Source organism: Sceloporus undulatus, chromosome 6 (genome assembly GCF_019175285.1).
Source record: "Sceloporus undulatus isolate JIND9_A2432 ecotype Alabama chromosome 6, SceUnd_v1.1, whole genome shotgun sequence".
In the NCBI taxonomy this organism is placed as follows: Eukaryota; Metazoa; Chordata; class Lepidosauria; order Squamata; family Phrynosomatidae; genus Sceloporus; species Sceloporus undulatus.
Window position 1 is genome coordinate 149,362,174 of NC_056527.1, and position 14,935 is coordinate 149,377,108.

Sequence of the window (14,935 nt, forward strand, 5' to 3'; positions counted from 1 at the left end):
CCAACAAATTGTTAAAACTAATGGTTGGATTTGCAAACAAAAAAAAAAAATCTGAAATTAGATAGATAGATAGATAGATAGATAGATTGATTAGTGGTTTGAGTCTCTGAGTGTTGGCTTAATGGCTTGAGTGTTGGGCTACAGTTCAATTCCCAGCTCAACCATACAACCCAGTGGGTGACTTCAGGCAAGTCACACTCTCTCAGCCTCAGAGGATGGCAATGGCAAACCACCTCTGAACAAATCTTGCCATGAAAACCCCAGGATAGGTTGGCCTTAGGGTCGCCATAAGTTGGAAATGACTGGAAGGTGCACAGCTCCAGCCTGGTGTTCACAGTCTGCAATGTTTTAGCTGCTTGTCTCTGTCTGTCTTTGGACAAAATGCTGTCCAAAGCTTCCGCCAAAAAAAACACAACCCTCCCTGCAAGATTATGCCGATAAGGCGCCCAGAGTCTGGGAATCTGTCCCATTTCTTCCTCATTTGTATGCTTTCTGAGTCAATCTGCTCCAATCTCCCTGAGCAATATTTTATCCCAATAACAAGGTCACTTTCTTCATGGAGTCAGCTGAAAAAATAAAAATAATAAAACGTCCCCGACTTTCTTTGGAGATCAAACAAGCGCAAACCACCTCAAAAATTAATTTCCTGTTAAGTAGCCCGCGGGGAGCTCTGTATCTCCGTTATCATTTCCCCCAAAAAAGTTTGCCATCATAAAAGCGTCTCGGTAAAGCATCTTTCCCTGCATCCGTTCTTACCCAAGGAAGCCTTTGTTCCTCCTGGGAAAATAAATATGGCTGCATCTGCACTGCAGAATTAATGCAGTTTGATGCCGCTTTAACCTGCCCTGGCTCAATGCTAAGGAATTCTAGGTTTTGTAGTTTCATAAGATATTAAGGTGCTATCTAAATAGAAAGCAACGTGAGTTGCCATAAGTTGGAAATGACTTGAAGGCACACAACATGAAAGACATTTAGCCAAGAGCTAAATGGAGGATGAAGCCATGGCAGTTAATGAATTCTGCAATATGGAAGTAACACCAGCCTTCTGCTTGCAAAATCTATGGATGCTTAAGTCCCATTATATACACTGCCCTAGTAAAATGGGTTTCCTTATGGCAAAATTAGGGTTTGTTTTTGGATTTTTAAAGAAAATATTTGCAAGCCGTGGATGGTTGAATTTAGGGATGCAGAATCTGTGCGTGCAAAAGGCCCGACTGTAAAGCACTAGATTTCTCGTATCATGCTCAGCCTTTAAAGTCCAGTTGTTGATTTTAAGAGCCTCCCTGTGCTAAATAAAGGAGGAATTAATTTACATGTGTAAATTTTACAAGGGCTGTCATCTTGGAGAAGATTAAGGAGCTGGGTAGCTTTGGAAAGCCGCCTTATCTAGCAGAGCAGCTAGCTGTCCAATTAGTATTCTCCGCTAGGGAGAGACAGTTTCTTCCCCCTTTTTAAAATCACATTTACAATGCTAAATCAATATCGCCTCAAATGGCACCTTTAACGGCTCGATTTAATTTGAACACTCAGTACCAATCTCATCCATGGCGCGACGGACGAAGAGGTGGCTTCCAGAGCAGTGACATTTTGAAACTTCCATTTAATGAGCTATGTTTTTCCCAAGCTTGTAATGTTGATGTTCCCCTCTGGCCATAATTGTTGTTGCATTTTAGGAGTCTTCACTTCTTGCTTCGTAGCACATCAATGTGCTGTGTATTGTGCACAGAATTTGTGCTTAGGCCAGTTCAATGCACACAAATTGTGCATAAGCCAGTTTCATGTGCACAAATTGTGCTTAGGCCAGTTCAATGCACACAAATTGTGTATAGGCTAGTTCCATGTGCATAAATTGTGTATAGGCCAGTTCCATAGGCCTGTTACAGACTGCCAAAATAAAGCTGCTTCAGCTCTCTTTGGAAGTTTGCTATTTAAATGATGCATGGGTCCTAAGAGTCTGGAGGTTGCACCAAAGCCACACTCCATTCCTAAGCACTGGAGGGCAGCTTTGGTGCAGCTTCCGGATTCTTAGGGTGCATGCATCATTTAAACAGCATACCTCCAAAGAGATCTGAAGCAGCTTTATTTTGGCAGTCTGTAACAGGCCATACACACAGATTGTGCATAGGCCAGTTCCATGCTCACAAATTGTGTATAGGCCAGTTCCATGTGCAGAACTTGTGCACAGGCCAGGGGACTAGAGAGACTTCAGACATCCACCCTCAGTATATCAGCTTAGGGTACATCTACACTGTAGAGATACTGCAGTTTGACATCACTTTAAGTGCTGTAGCTCCATCCTATGGAACCCTGGGATTTGTAGTTTTACAAGGACTTTTGCTTTCTCCGCCAAAGTGCTGGTGACTCACAAAATTAGAAATCCCAAAAATCTGTGGGGTGGAACTGTGGTAGTTAAAATGTCAAACTACATTATTATTTATATTGTAAATGCACCCTTTGACTAACAGATTTATTTTAGCAAGAGCGTTGGTGGATTACAATTCACTTCACTGTAGATCTTTAACCACAAATGTCCATGCAAGAAGAAATCATAAAGGTGCCAGAAGACTCTTAGAACAGACGAGTGCAACAAAAAGTATCTAAAAAGTAGCAATTATATGAAAAACCCAATTTCTCAGGCAGATATATTAGGGAGCGGGGGGCGCCTTCAAATAGTTTTAAAATATTTGAATATTTAAAATGGTTTTGTTTTCCATCTCCTTTGCAGTTCTTGCTTAGCAATGATTGTCGTATAAGTCACCAGCCATGGCAAGCAGGAAATGTCCAACCACTGCAGCAGGGCTGCTGGATCACCAGGCAAGAGCTTGTCCTGCTTCATCTCATGGAAAGGAACCTGAAAGTGAGGAAAGTAACTTGTCAGTGGAAGACTATGCAGAGAAGGAGCCGGACGAGATGCCCGTGAGACCGGAAAGTCCTACTCCAGCGGAACATGAGCAAAACGATAACAGCGGGGACGGCGACTCGAGTTCCGATTACGTCAACAATACCTCCGAAGAGGAGGAGGATTACGACGAAGGTCTCCCGGAGGAAGAGGAAGGGATAACCTACTACATCCGCTACTGCCCTGAGGATGACAGTTACCTGGAAGGAATGGACTGCAATGGGGAGGAGTACATCCCCCAGGAACAGCATCAAGTGGAGACGGATGAGTGTCAAGAGGCGGTCGAGGAAGGGGAATGGGCAGAAACTAAAATTGGACAGCACCAGATTGGACACGAAGTGACAGAAGCCGCTGGCTACCATGATGGCTGTGTCCAGATTTTGGAAGGAGAAGTCGCGTGTCTGGAGATCCAAGACCAAGAGGAACATGTCCCATATTGCCATCCTGGTGAAGAAGGCTACCAGGGCTATTACTCGCCCGAAGCCAATGGGAATTCCCATGGGATGTCTCCTTACCACTCCGGGAAAGAGGTTGAGCTGGAAGACCAAGAGGAAGACATCGACCAGATTGTAGCTGAGATTAAAATGAGCATGAGCATGAGCAGCATCAACAGCGCCTCAGAAATGAGTCCGGAGCATTCTGGGACTGAAAACGTACCCAATGACTATGCAGAGACTTGTCACAAGGGAGACTCTGGGCATGGCGCCAACCGGCACCTGGGGAGGCCAAAGTCGTTGAACATCCCTCCTGCGTCGAAGCAAGTTGGAGAGGTACCAAGGGGCTTCAAAACCAAGTCACGAACCCCGGAGGAAAGACAGACATGGTCTCAAGAACAGGTAAGAGGTTGATGCTCCCCTTCTATTGAGACGTACAGAAGATCTTGTCTAACAGGGTGGAAATTACTTGTGGAAAGGCTATCAGATCTCTTAAGTCCCCATCCATGGGGGGAGGGATGTCCACAAAATGGAGAATTGTGGCCCGAGGAACTTTGAGCACAGGGACATGGTTCTCCATTTTAAGACTATCCCATCTAGGGTCTCCACAACTGCCACTCTTGTGGGTCTGTCTCTTTTTCCACCTTCTCCTCTTAGGTTGGTAGATCCTCATTCCAGAAGATACTGGGATCAAGGTAACAGAATGCCTAATTTTGTCTGCTTTTCTGTTGTTGTTCGATTTACCTTAAATTGTATTGGAAGAACTTTCTGTAAAATAGACAAACTTGATTGTTCAAAGTGACTTCTAAGCATGTATGCATCCTTCGAGTGTTTGGATTGTCTTTAATTGGAGTCCTCAGAAAGTGATGGAGTCGCCAACCTAAACAGAGGTTGGAGGACTGTCTCTCAGAAGTCCTTTAGCTGTCTATTCATTTTGTACTGAAGGCTGAGTATCCCTTGTTTGGGAGTCCAAAATAGTCCAAACTCTGAAATTGTTCAAATGGGTGGTTGAAATAGTGACCCCCTTTGTTTTCTGATGGTTCAATATACACAAATTTTGTTTCATGAACAAAATTATGGAAAATATTGTATAACATTATCTTCAGGCTATGTGTATAAGGTGTATATGAAACATAAATGAATTTCATGTTTAGATGTTGGTCCCATCTCCGAGGTATCTCATTATGCATATGCAAATATTCCAAAACCTGGAGTGGGATCCAAAATCTAAAACACTTCTGGTCCCAGCATTTTGAATAAGGAAGACCCAAGCTGTATATTTCAGCCCTTTCAGTCCTTCCCAGCTCTTTGAATCTATGATTCTAAAGCTGACACATCTAGTGGGCCTGGATGGCTAAAGAAAAGAACATTAAAATAGCCCGCACTCACGAGAAAGTTTTAAATCTTAAGACTGACGCTGCGTCTGCAGTGCAAAAATACTGCAGTTTGACCACTGCTTTAATTGCTATGACTGAATGCTCCGAAATCCTGGGATTCCCAGTTTGCTGGGGCACCTGAGCTCTCTGACAGAGAAGGCTAAATACCTTACAGAACTACCAAGCCCAGAATTTCGTAGCATGACAGTTAAAGCTGTGCCAAATGGCATTATTTCTGCAGTGCAGTTCAGACCTAAGATTGCCAGGCTTCCTGCAAACCTATATATGTCTACCCAGAAGCAAGCCCTGTTTGGTCCATGTTGAGTCCTGAACTGCAGGCCAGCTCGGCTTAACTGATGCATACAAAATTGATGCACTAAAATTCTCATTTTCTTTGTCCATGGGAAAGCATGCTGATTTCTTTTCTTCTCTTTTCCTTTTTTAAAAAAGAAATGCTTTGATTGCATTTTGATGGCTTTTATTTCCGTTTGATGCTCTGCCCAGCAGTGGCAGAAAAAAACTTCCACTCTGCACCTAGCAATGACTCATCATGAATTCCTGGGAAGCATGAGAACTTAATAGAAAAGGGAAAATACAGCAGAACTGGGAGGAAGGATGCAGATGATGATGCTTTTGCTCCTGCTAATTCTGTCACCTTGAGAATAGGGTGGAGCAATCCAGGACCCCAGCAAAGGCATCTGCTGTTGGGCTCTTTGAAAATAAAGCAATTGGGGTTTCCTTTCTGATCTATAAGAACCCTACTGGATCTGACCAAAGGCCCATCTTGTCCAGCTTGTTGTTAACTGCCCTTAAGTCAGCCCTAACTCAATGGCAACCCTGTAGATGAGATATCTCCAAGACCTCTGTCCTCCATGGCTCTGCTCAGGTCTTGTAAATGCAGACCTGTGACCTCCCTGATGAGTTTCACCATCTATATGTGGTCTTCTTCTCCTTTTAGTGCCCTCTGCCTTTCCTAGCATAATTGTTTTTTCAAGTGATCCATGCCTTATCATGATGCGGCCAAAGTACGACAGCCTCAATTTCATCATCTTGAGGCCTGAATAGACAAGTCAAAATAAAGCTGCTTCGGGTCACTTTGGAGATATGCTGTTTAAATGCTGCATGCATCCTAAGCGGCCGGAAGCCATGCCAAAGCTGCATTCCAGCCCTAAGGACTAGGCGCAGCTTTGGCGCAGCTTCAGGCCTCTTAAGATGTGTGTGTCATTTAAACAGCGTACCTCCAAAGTGACCTGAAGCAGCTTAATTTTGGCCTATCTGTTTGGGCCCTTGGACAGCGAAGAAAGTGATTAAGAAGAAAATCCATTTATTTGAGATGTGGTGCTAGAGCATACCATGGATAACCAAAAAGACAAACAAATTAGTCCTTGAGCAGATTAAACCTGAACTCTCCTTGGGAGCCAAGATGATCAAATTGAGGTTGCCATACTTTGGCCACATCGTGAGAAGGCAGGAATCCCTAGAAAAGGCAATAATGCTTGGAAAGCCTGAGGGTAGTAGAAAGAGAGGAAGACCACATACCAGATGGTTGGAAGACATGGACTTGAATCTACAAGACCTGAGCAGAACAATGGGGCTTGGAAATATCTCATCTACAAAGTCAACATGAGTTGGGGGTCAACTCAAAGACAGTTAACAACAACAGCAACAACAACAACAACTATGACGGTCCCCATGGTCTTCCAAGTCATTAAATAAGAACATCCAAGCACCCCTGCCAGTTCAGAGTGATTGTCTCTCTGGTTCCCAGTCCTGCTCTTTCAATAGCCAACCAGATGTTTTGGGAGCTTTCCAAACAGAGCATGAAGAAGGAAAGAATAATTCAGTGCAGTTGCTTCCCAGCATTTGGCCTGGGCTGGCATATTGCTCCTAAAGACGGCAGCTTCGTTTTGGCCTCATGGCCAGCAGCTGCCGATTAAACCCATAAATGCTAAATTATTGCCGTTCAGGGAAACAAATCCATTTGTTGATTGTGTCTCAAACAGCCTCTCTAAAATCAATCTGATGTTAGTCTAACCAGAGGCAGCTGATGACTCTAGGGTCTCTCTCATCTATCTGTCTGTGATTTTTCTCTGGCTTTCAATACAAATTTTAAAGGAACCATCCAAAATTGGGGATAGATTCACTGCTCCACTGGCCACCACCGATGATAAACCAATTTGTGTGTCTCTCTCTCTCTCCCTGTTTATCCTTTGGACGCGTTCCTTGTACCACCAAATGAATAATAATCAGACCCGACGCAGTCTTTAAAGAGCAGAAGAAGCCATAGTGATGTCTCTTCACATCTCAGACCCAAACAACATGCTGTCACTCCTCCTTGCAAATCATCCCTTCCTTCGCCTGCAGCCATCCAGCTTTTGCGCGAAGCCTTTCGGATTAAATCCTGACTGTTTTTGAAATAATTTGCATGTCATTTGGCAGCATTGCAACCTTCTATGTCAAAGGCTCCCTTGCATGTTTGCATTGCATAGGGGCGGCACATGTTGGCACATGTTCATGACCTAAACGATGAAGGCTTTTTGGTGTTCTCCCAGCCATAAATGCCGTTTATAGGTCTTATTGGAGGACAGAAAAGGGGGATGAAAATGGCTTTCTCCTTTGGTGGTGGGGACCTACCTAGGAATGTTGCTTTCAAATAATTTACTGTATATACTCATACGTAAGTCTGGAAATTTAGGTTTAAAAAATGACCCAAAAAACCTGAGTCAACTTATCCATGGGTCAATGTAAGTACTGTAACTCTTATTTTTTTTAAAAAAGGAACCATCTCTTGGTGAAAAGCAAGAGTATAATCTATTTCAATCCAGCCTTTAATATGAGCACAAACAGTTATGCCTGCTTGAATTTTGGTCTTTGACTTTGTTTTCCTTTGCTTCGTTCTTCACATCCTTTGATACATGCCCCTAAGTTTTAACTTTGACTTATCCATAGGCCATATCAAAATCCATCATTTTGGCCACAAAATCTGCTCTCGACTTATACATGAGGTCAACTTATAGTCGAGTGTATACAGTAATTAATTAAGGTGAGATATTAATTAATTATCCCACTGTTATGCCCAGCAGGATGGTAGCCGACAATGGGGGCAAGGTTCTTCTTCCCACAGGGAAGAGCAGTAAAGAAAAAGAAAAATCACGATCAAGAAGCAGTGATAAACCATGCTGTTATTGATTGCCTTCCCTCCTAAGTTATTGATCAGTACGGTGTCCCTCTTTCCTTCTTCTTTGCAGGTGTGTAATGGGTTGGAACAGCCCAGGAAACAGCAGCGTTCAGATCTCAACGGACCCATTGACAACAACAATATGCCAGAGGCTAGTATTGGAACATAAAATGGGCTCTGTTTCTTTTTTGCCCTCTCTCAGCCTCTCCCCATTTTGTTTTTGCATGCGACCACTAGACTTCATTCCCAAAGCAGGTAGCGTCGGTGGGGCAGGGAGACCATTCTGGTTTTCAATCCAAACTTTGAAGGAGACATCCAATGTGGAGAGGCTGTTTGGGTATCCGGTTCAACAACCTGGATCATTCATTTTAAAGTTTGGATTAACACCTGAATGTTTTGGACTTCAGCTCCCAGGATTCCTGGCTGTTGGCCAAGCTCACTGGGGATTCTGGGAGTTGATGTTCAAAACACCTGGAGGACCAAAGTTTGGGAATCACTGAGCTAGAGGGGGTTCAGAGAATTGCTTTGTTTGGGAAGGGCATTTTGAGAAAGAGGTGATGGGTGGCAGGGAGGTCTGCAGTCTCCATCACTGGGCTTCTAACAAGTTCTTCCATCTCCGTTGGCTACTAGAGAGCTGGATTTGGCTCTGAAGTTGCCCATTCCTCCACCTCAAGCAAAAGAAAGAGAGGGAAAGCTTCCTCCATCTAAATACATATGGCAGCAGTCAGCCCTCCACATTTGCAGCTTTGATTCTTCATAGATTTGATCAACATGTTCTCCCTAGGAATCTCTAGGTCCTCCAATGCAAGTGTATGGTCAACCTCTTGCAGAAGTTGATCACAGAGTCATGCTGGATGTCCTAGATATTTCTAGAGAGAACACATCTCTAGGCATTTTTAGGTCCTCCAGTACAATTCTTTGGTCAGCTTGTGGCAGATGTTGACCATGGAGTTGCACTGGCGGGCCTAGAGATTCCTAGAGAAGTGTTCTCTCATATTTAGGTCCTCCAGTTCAACTTCTGGGGAATGTTGACCAAAAAACATGCTGGAGGAACTAAACATGCCCAAAGATGTATTCTCTCTAGGAATCTCTAGATCCTCCAGCATGACTTTATGGTCAACCACAAGAGGTTGACCATAGCTGTGTTGAAGGATCTAGAGCAGTGGCTCTAAACCTTCCTAATGCCGTGGCCCTTTAATACAGTTCCTCATGTTGTGATGACCCCCAACCGTAAAATTGTTTATATATCACATATAAAAATATGTGTTTTCCGATGGTCTTAGGCGACCCCATGAAAGGGTCATTCGATCCCCAAAGGGGTCGCTACCGACAGGTTGAGAATCGCTGATCTAGAGATTCCCAGAGAGAACATATTAATCAAATCTACCAGTAACCAAAGCTGCAAATGTTGTTTTTAATTTGGGATTTTCCCACTTTCACATGGGTCCTGTGCCCCTAACCCCAGCGAATGCGGAGAGCCTACTATATTATGCATCAACTCAATGATGTTTTCCAAGGCCATGTTAACTTGATGGATTAGGCACCGTTCCATTGAATCTAGTTTAAATCAGTTCTTAACAAAGTGTAAATGGCTGGGGGGTATCTCCAGTCCCTCTTAAAGACAGTTCCTTCTGAATCAGCAGAAGAAATATTCTTGTATTGATAAGGCGGGTTATTTCTGGCAGCATAAATTAAATCTTCCTCTGTCTTTCCCTTTGTCTTTATACTCAATTAGTAGAATTTTAATCAGGCAAAAAGCGTTTTTGCCGTCCTCTTAGGCAATGCCATCAATCCTCTGGCGCTCTCAGCACAAGAGAATGGAAACATTTAGATGCCGAACATACATATCAGTGTCGGACAATTTTTTATTCCTTTGTGTCCAGGCTGGCAGAAAAATAAGTGCCAATCTGATGGCGCAAAGCTTTTTAAAACCAGAGAGAACTAATCTTCTGAATATGCCAAGTTATTTTTTTTTAAATTTGGAGTGAGATTTCTCATCTGATAATTGCAAACAGAAAAACATTTCTTTCTTTTTAAAAAATAATATATTTCAATTTTATTATACTAAAATACATTATATTAAAAAAAGACAATAAGACAATAAATGTAAACACATAGAGACAATACAAATTTGAAACTGTCAATGCAAACTAACAGTACAATGGTAATATAGATAAAACACTAACTATGACTAAACATCAAATACTTCCTGACTTTTTGAATACGCCTAATATCTTCGCCCCTAATACATATACCATCTGTATATGTATAATACCTTATCCCATACCCAACAAATCATACATTTAACCTATTATTAATCTTGTTTCACATCTTCGTCAAGGGTTTTCTTATATCGCCTCGCCTGAATATCACAACTTCCATATTAACTATTTCTACGTAATACTATATTACTATAACATAGTCTTCTCGTTTGCCATTTATTTTACTTGAATGAATTTTCTAACATCTGAAAATAACAATTTTATTCTATTGCAATGAATTTCTGAAAAGAAAAAAAACAATATTTTTAAATTATATGTTTAGCTGTCTGGTGTTTTGTAAAAGATTAGTTATTTCTGTTCATATTTGTTGTTTTTGGTATTAACAGAAGATCCAGGAACCCAGCAGATACCAAGGACCCACTGTGTGTGTGTGTATATGTATGTATGTGTATATATATATATACACACACACACACACACACACACACACACACACACACACACATACATATTGTTCACCCAGATTATGTTTACTTCCAAGTCCTGAAAAACATAATATAACATGGATGTATAAAATTAGAAGGTGATGGAAAACTAGAACCCAAAGTGTAATATTTTTCAACACTATCAAAATACTTTTCATAAATGAATACTATCTCTGGCTGGATATTTATTTTGTGGCTGCTATAGAAATGTATAACTCATTATTTTTATTCTAATGCAGACAAAGAAGGTCTCTTCCTTCCCAAGTTTTGTTGACGGTGAGTACGCCTTTGCTATTCTCATCATGTTTATAGCATCTGCAATAGGGGAAAGCGGATCCTAGCAAACATAAGAGATTGGATTTGGATGGATTTATTGCATTTTGCCCACTGTGCAAACAATATAGGAAAAAGGCTAGAGCAAGGTGGGTATAGTGTTGCAGAAAGCCCCCCAAATGCATGAATACATGCAAAAATTAGTCCCACAACCACTCCAGAACCCAGTTCCCAAATAAGTCTTTTCCTCTGCAGTCCCTCTCAAAATGGCAACAGGAAATGATGCAATGTTACTTCTTGTCACCATTTTGAGAGGGACAGCAAAGGAGAATATAAGACTACATCCTAAATATTTTTTTGTTTCAACTAGAATATAGCCACTGAATCAGAGGGAGAATTCAAAGATATAGCCGTGTTAGTCTGTAAAATCAGTATGCAGAGGGATCTTGTAGCACCTTTGAAACTAAAGAAAAAAGTTGGCAGCATGAGCTTTCATAGACTTACATCTCCTTCCAAATCCATCTGAGGAAGTAGACTGAAGTCTAGGAAAGCTCATGCTGCCAATTTCTTTCTTTCATTTACTCTCAAAGATGCTACAAGATCTTTCTGTATACTGAATCAGAGGGATTTACTTATGAGTTGACTTGCCACTCAATAGTTGATTCAGTGGATCGGCTCTTTTAAAGACTAGCAAGTGAGATTCAGGCCTGGGAGAGACTTAGGTACTTAGATGGAAGACCACCAAGGAATACCAGAGGCTACATTTCAAAGGGAGAAAGTGGCAAAACTATCTCTGAGTACCCCTTGCCTAAGCAAACCCTATCAAATTCTAGGGTCCGCCGTAAGTCAACCCATGACTTGAAGGCACAGAAACACATCCTAAAAGCACTAGAGCCTCTCTGATCATGGAATGTAAGCAGGGTCAGCCCTGGTTAGCCCTTGCATGGAGACCTCCAAGGAATCCCAGGAATCCAGAGGAAGGAACTGGCAAAACCACTTCTGAGGAATCCTTGCCTATGAAAACCCTACAACAACTATGGAGTTGTCATAGGTCAGCAGGCAACTTGAAGGCAACACACACACATTTTTCAAAAATTAAGACCTAAATCTTGTTGTTAGTGCTGATGTTCAGTGGTTGAATCAGTTGTTTTGGCCTTCAAGTCATTTCCAACCATAAGATGACTCTATTATGGAGTTTTCTTGACAAGATTTGTTCAAAGGAGGTTTGCCATTGCCTTCCCCTGAGGCTGAGAAAGTGTGACTTGCCCAAGGTGTCCATGGCCAAGCAGGGATTCAAACGCCAATCTCCATAGTCACACTGCAGAATTAATGAAGTTTGACAATGCTTGAACTGTCATGGCTCCATCCTATGGAATGAAATTGTGGGCGTTGTGTGCCTTCAAGTCATGATGGGCATTCATGGCAAGATTTGTTCAGAGGAGGTTTGCCATTGCCTTCCCCTGAGGCTGAGAGAGTGTGACTTACCCAAGATCACCCAATTGGTTTCATGGACAAGTAGGGAAGTGAACCCTGATCTCCAGGGTCATAGTCCAACACTCAAACCACTATGCCATGCTGTGTGGTCCTTTAAATAGCCTTGGTTAGGTTCCTACCTTGCCCTACTTGGGAATCCCTGAAATTACTTGGTGGTCTCCCATCCAAGGACTAACCAGGCTTAACTGTACTTGGCTTCCAAGAGCCGACAAAACTGAATGTGTTCAGGGAGGTAATTGTGGCAAATGACCTCATCTCCCTAGGAAGATGGTTAATGGCCACTTTTCCCCAGGATGACTTAGAAGATGGCAAGGAGTCATTGCATTTGTAATTTGCAGACGGAGTTTGCTTCCAGCCATTTTTGAGCATCTACTGAGTGGAGAGAATTTTTTATCAGCGACCGCTGTTTTATGTGGCCACAAGCTAAATAAACTGGGGTGCTTTATTTTTTTGGAAGCTGTCCCCTGCAATGCATATCATCCAGGCCTATTTGCACGGTTCCAACACTCCTCTGATTCTGGAAGTTTTAATTATGCCTTTAATAGCCGCGGCGGATGAGTCTCCTAATGAAATTCCCGCCCTGGGAATGTTGTTGGCAGCGGAAGGTGCAAGGTTCACTTAGCCGTGTCTCTTTTGCCCTTTTCCTCGAGACTGATATTACGGGTTGGTGCCTTATCTTTCATTAAATCTGTCTGAGCAGAGCCATTGCTTTCTGAAAAGGCAGGAGGGGATGGCTGCCGCTTGCAAAAATAAAAAGAGAACATTATGGTTCTCTTTGTGTCCGTCTTCTCACAAGTAAAGGTGACACTTGGCTCAGCAGCAGAGCACTTGCCTGGCATGCAGAAATTTATTCCCCAGCAACTCCCAAAATAGTAGAGGCAAAACTGATACCTGAGATAAGTGGAGGTTGTTGGCTTCCGTCTCAATGGGATGGTGACCCAACTTTGCGGTTTTGCCTTTATTGGAAAGGAGTTATCCAAGGTGTTGAACCTAATTGTGGGAGAAGGCTCCTTACACTGAGAACAGTTAGTAGTGATCTATGCCAGAGGCAAAGGAAGCAGCATGCAGGGAGTTTTTTGGGGTTCCCTCCACACTTTCACCTCTCCAGTGGGAACTTTTTCAAGATCCATCATCCCCAAGCCGTCTTTCCCCGCTGCAGTCTCTCCTTCAAGGAACAAACCCAGTTGCGAGTCCAAAGCCTCCCCTCTTTATCTGGAGGGCAGGAACGGCCAAGAAACCTCTTTTTGTGTGCTTGTGTGGCCCTCTGAGACTAACAATCCTGAGGCTGGAGGCTGATCAAATTGTCTTCCTGAGAAAGAGGGAGATCAAGGGAAGAGCACATGTGAAAGTACTGAACAAGATGGTCACACAGAAGAAGAAAAAGAAAGAGGGAAGGAAACAGAATCTTTGGGATGAACTCCAGCGTGTTCTCAAGTCTCCCCATTAGAGCGGTGCCTTTGTCGGTGCCAACCCCAGATATTTCCCCGCTATGAGTTGAACCCCCTCCAGAGACGCTTTGAAGGTGTGCTAAGTTCTCCAGGCACAAATCTCTGCTTCTCTCGCTCGCTTTGTTGCATGGTAGAGAGAGATGATCCTGCCAGTTATCTCCAAGATGTTGGCCTCTCTTCCTTTTGATTTTTCAAAGAACTGGAAGAGGTTGTTAACAGGAGCATTGGAAGAATGGAGCTAATACTGTACAACCTGCAGATCCAGAAGGCTCTGTTTTTCTTTTTTTATGTAAAAGTTAATTTCAAGTCCTTCAATCAGGGAATATTTTACTGGCCCTAAAGATATTCTGAATGGCAGTTTTTCTTTACGGCGTGTGTGTTGTCTGCCTTCAAGTTGCTTCCATGTTGCAGTAATACCTTTATTGTTATAGTTGTGTGTCTTCAAGTTAGATTTTTGTGAAGGTTTTTGGACTATGTAGCCATGTTCTAGAAGAGGTTATTCCTGATGTTTCCCCAGCATCTGTAGCGAGCATCTTCAGACTAAGCCTTTCATGGCTGGCATCCATAGATTTTTGTAGGTTTTTGGCCTCTGTGGCCATGTTCTAGAACGGTTTACTCCTGACACTTTGTCAGCATCTGTGGCTGGCACCTTTTGACTTCACATTGTCTTCAAGTTGTTTCTGATTTACGGCAACCTCAAGACTTTGTCACAGGGTTTTCTTGGCAAGATTTGTTTGGAGGAGTGGCAAAATCTAGGTTTTCTGTTACATCCATTGGTTGGTTCACTTCTTGGCAACCCCAACATTTGCATTAGCTGGTCCCCTGACCTTCTTCATCTTATTCTTGTGCTCTTTACACTCTTTCCTTGAAGACTTTTTCTTTTCATACAAGCCATGCCTGGTCTCCAGAGTTGTAGTCAAACCCTCAAATCACTATGCCACATTGGCTCAGTTTTATTTACTGGTTTCCTTATTTTCCGCTTTCCCAGCTGAATATTTGGCCATCCTGCAAGAGAGCCAGTGTTGTGTAGTGGTTTAAGTGTTACACTACAGCTCTGGAGACCAGGGTTCGATTCCCCGCTTAGCCATGGAAACCCATTGGGTGGCCTTGGGCAAGTGACACCCTC

At 42.7% G+C, this 14,935-nt stretch overlaps 1 protein-coding gene across 3 annotated transcripts in view; it reads left to right on the plus strand.

Moving 5' to 3' along the window:
* The window catches only part of APBA2 (amyloid beta precursor protein binding family A member 2), an 84,078-nt gene that overhangs the window by 37,675 nt on the left and 31,468 nt on the right, over positions 1 to 14,935 (plus strand). For all 3 annotated transcript variants that reach the window (XR_006104718.1, XM_042475981.1, XM_042475982.1), the window contains exons 2-4: positions 2,726 to 3,735; positions 7,958 to 8,038; positions 10,834 to 10,870. Coding sequence is in view for 2 of the 3 variants with exons in the window: in XM_042475981.1 (XP_042331915.1) it covers positions 2,764 to 3,735; positions 7,958 to 8,038; positions 10,834 to 10,870 (1,090 nt within the window). In the remaining variant the exon portion in view is untranslated. The remainder of the gene's footprint in view (positions 1 to 2,725; positions 3,736 to 7,957; positions 8,039 to 10,833; positions 10,871 to 14,935) is intronic.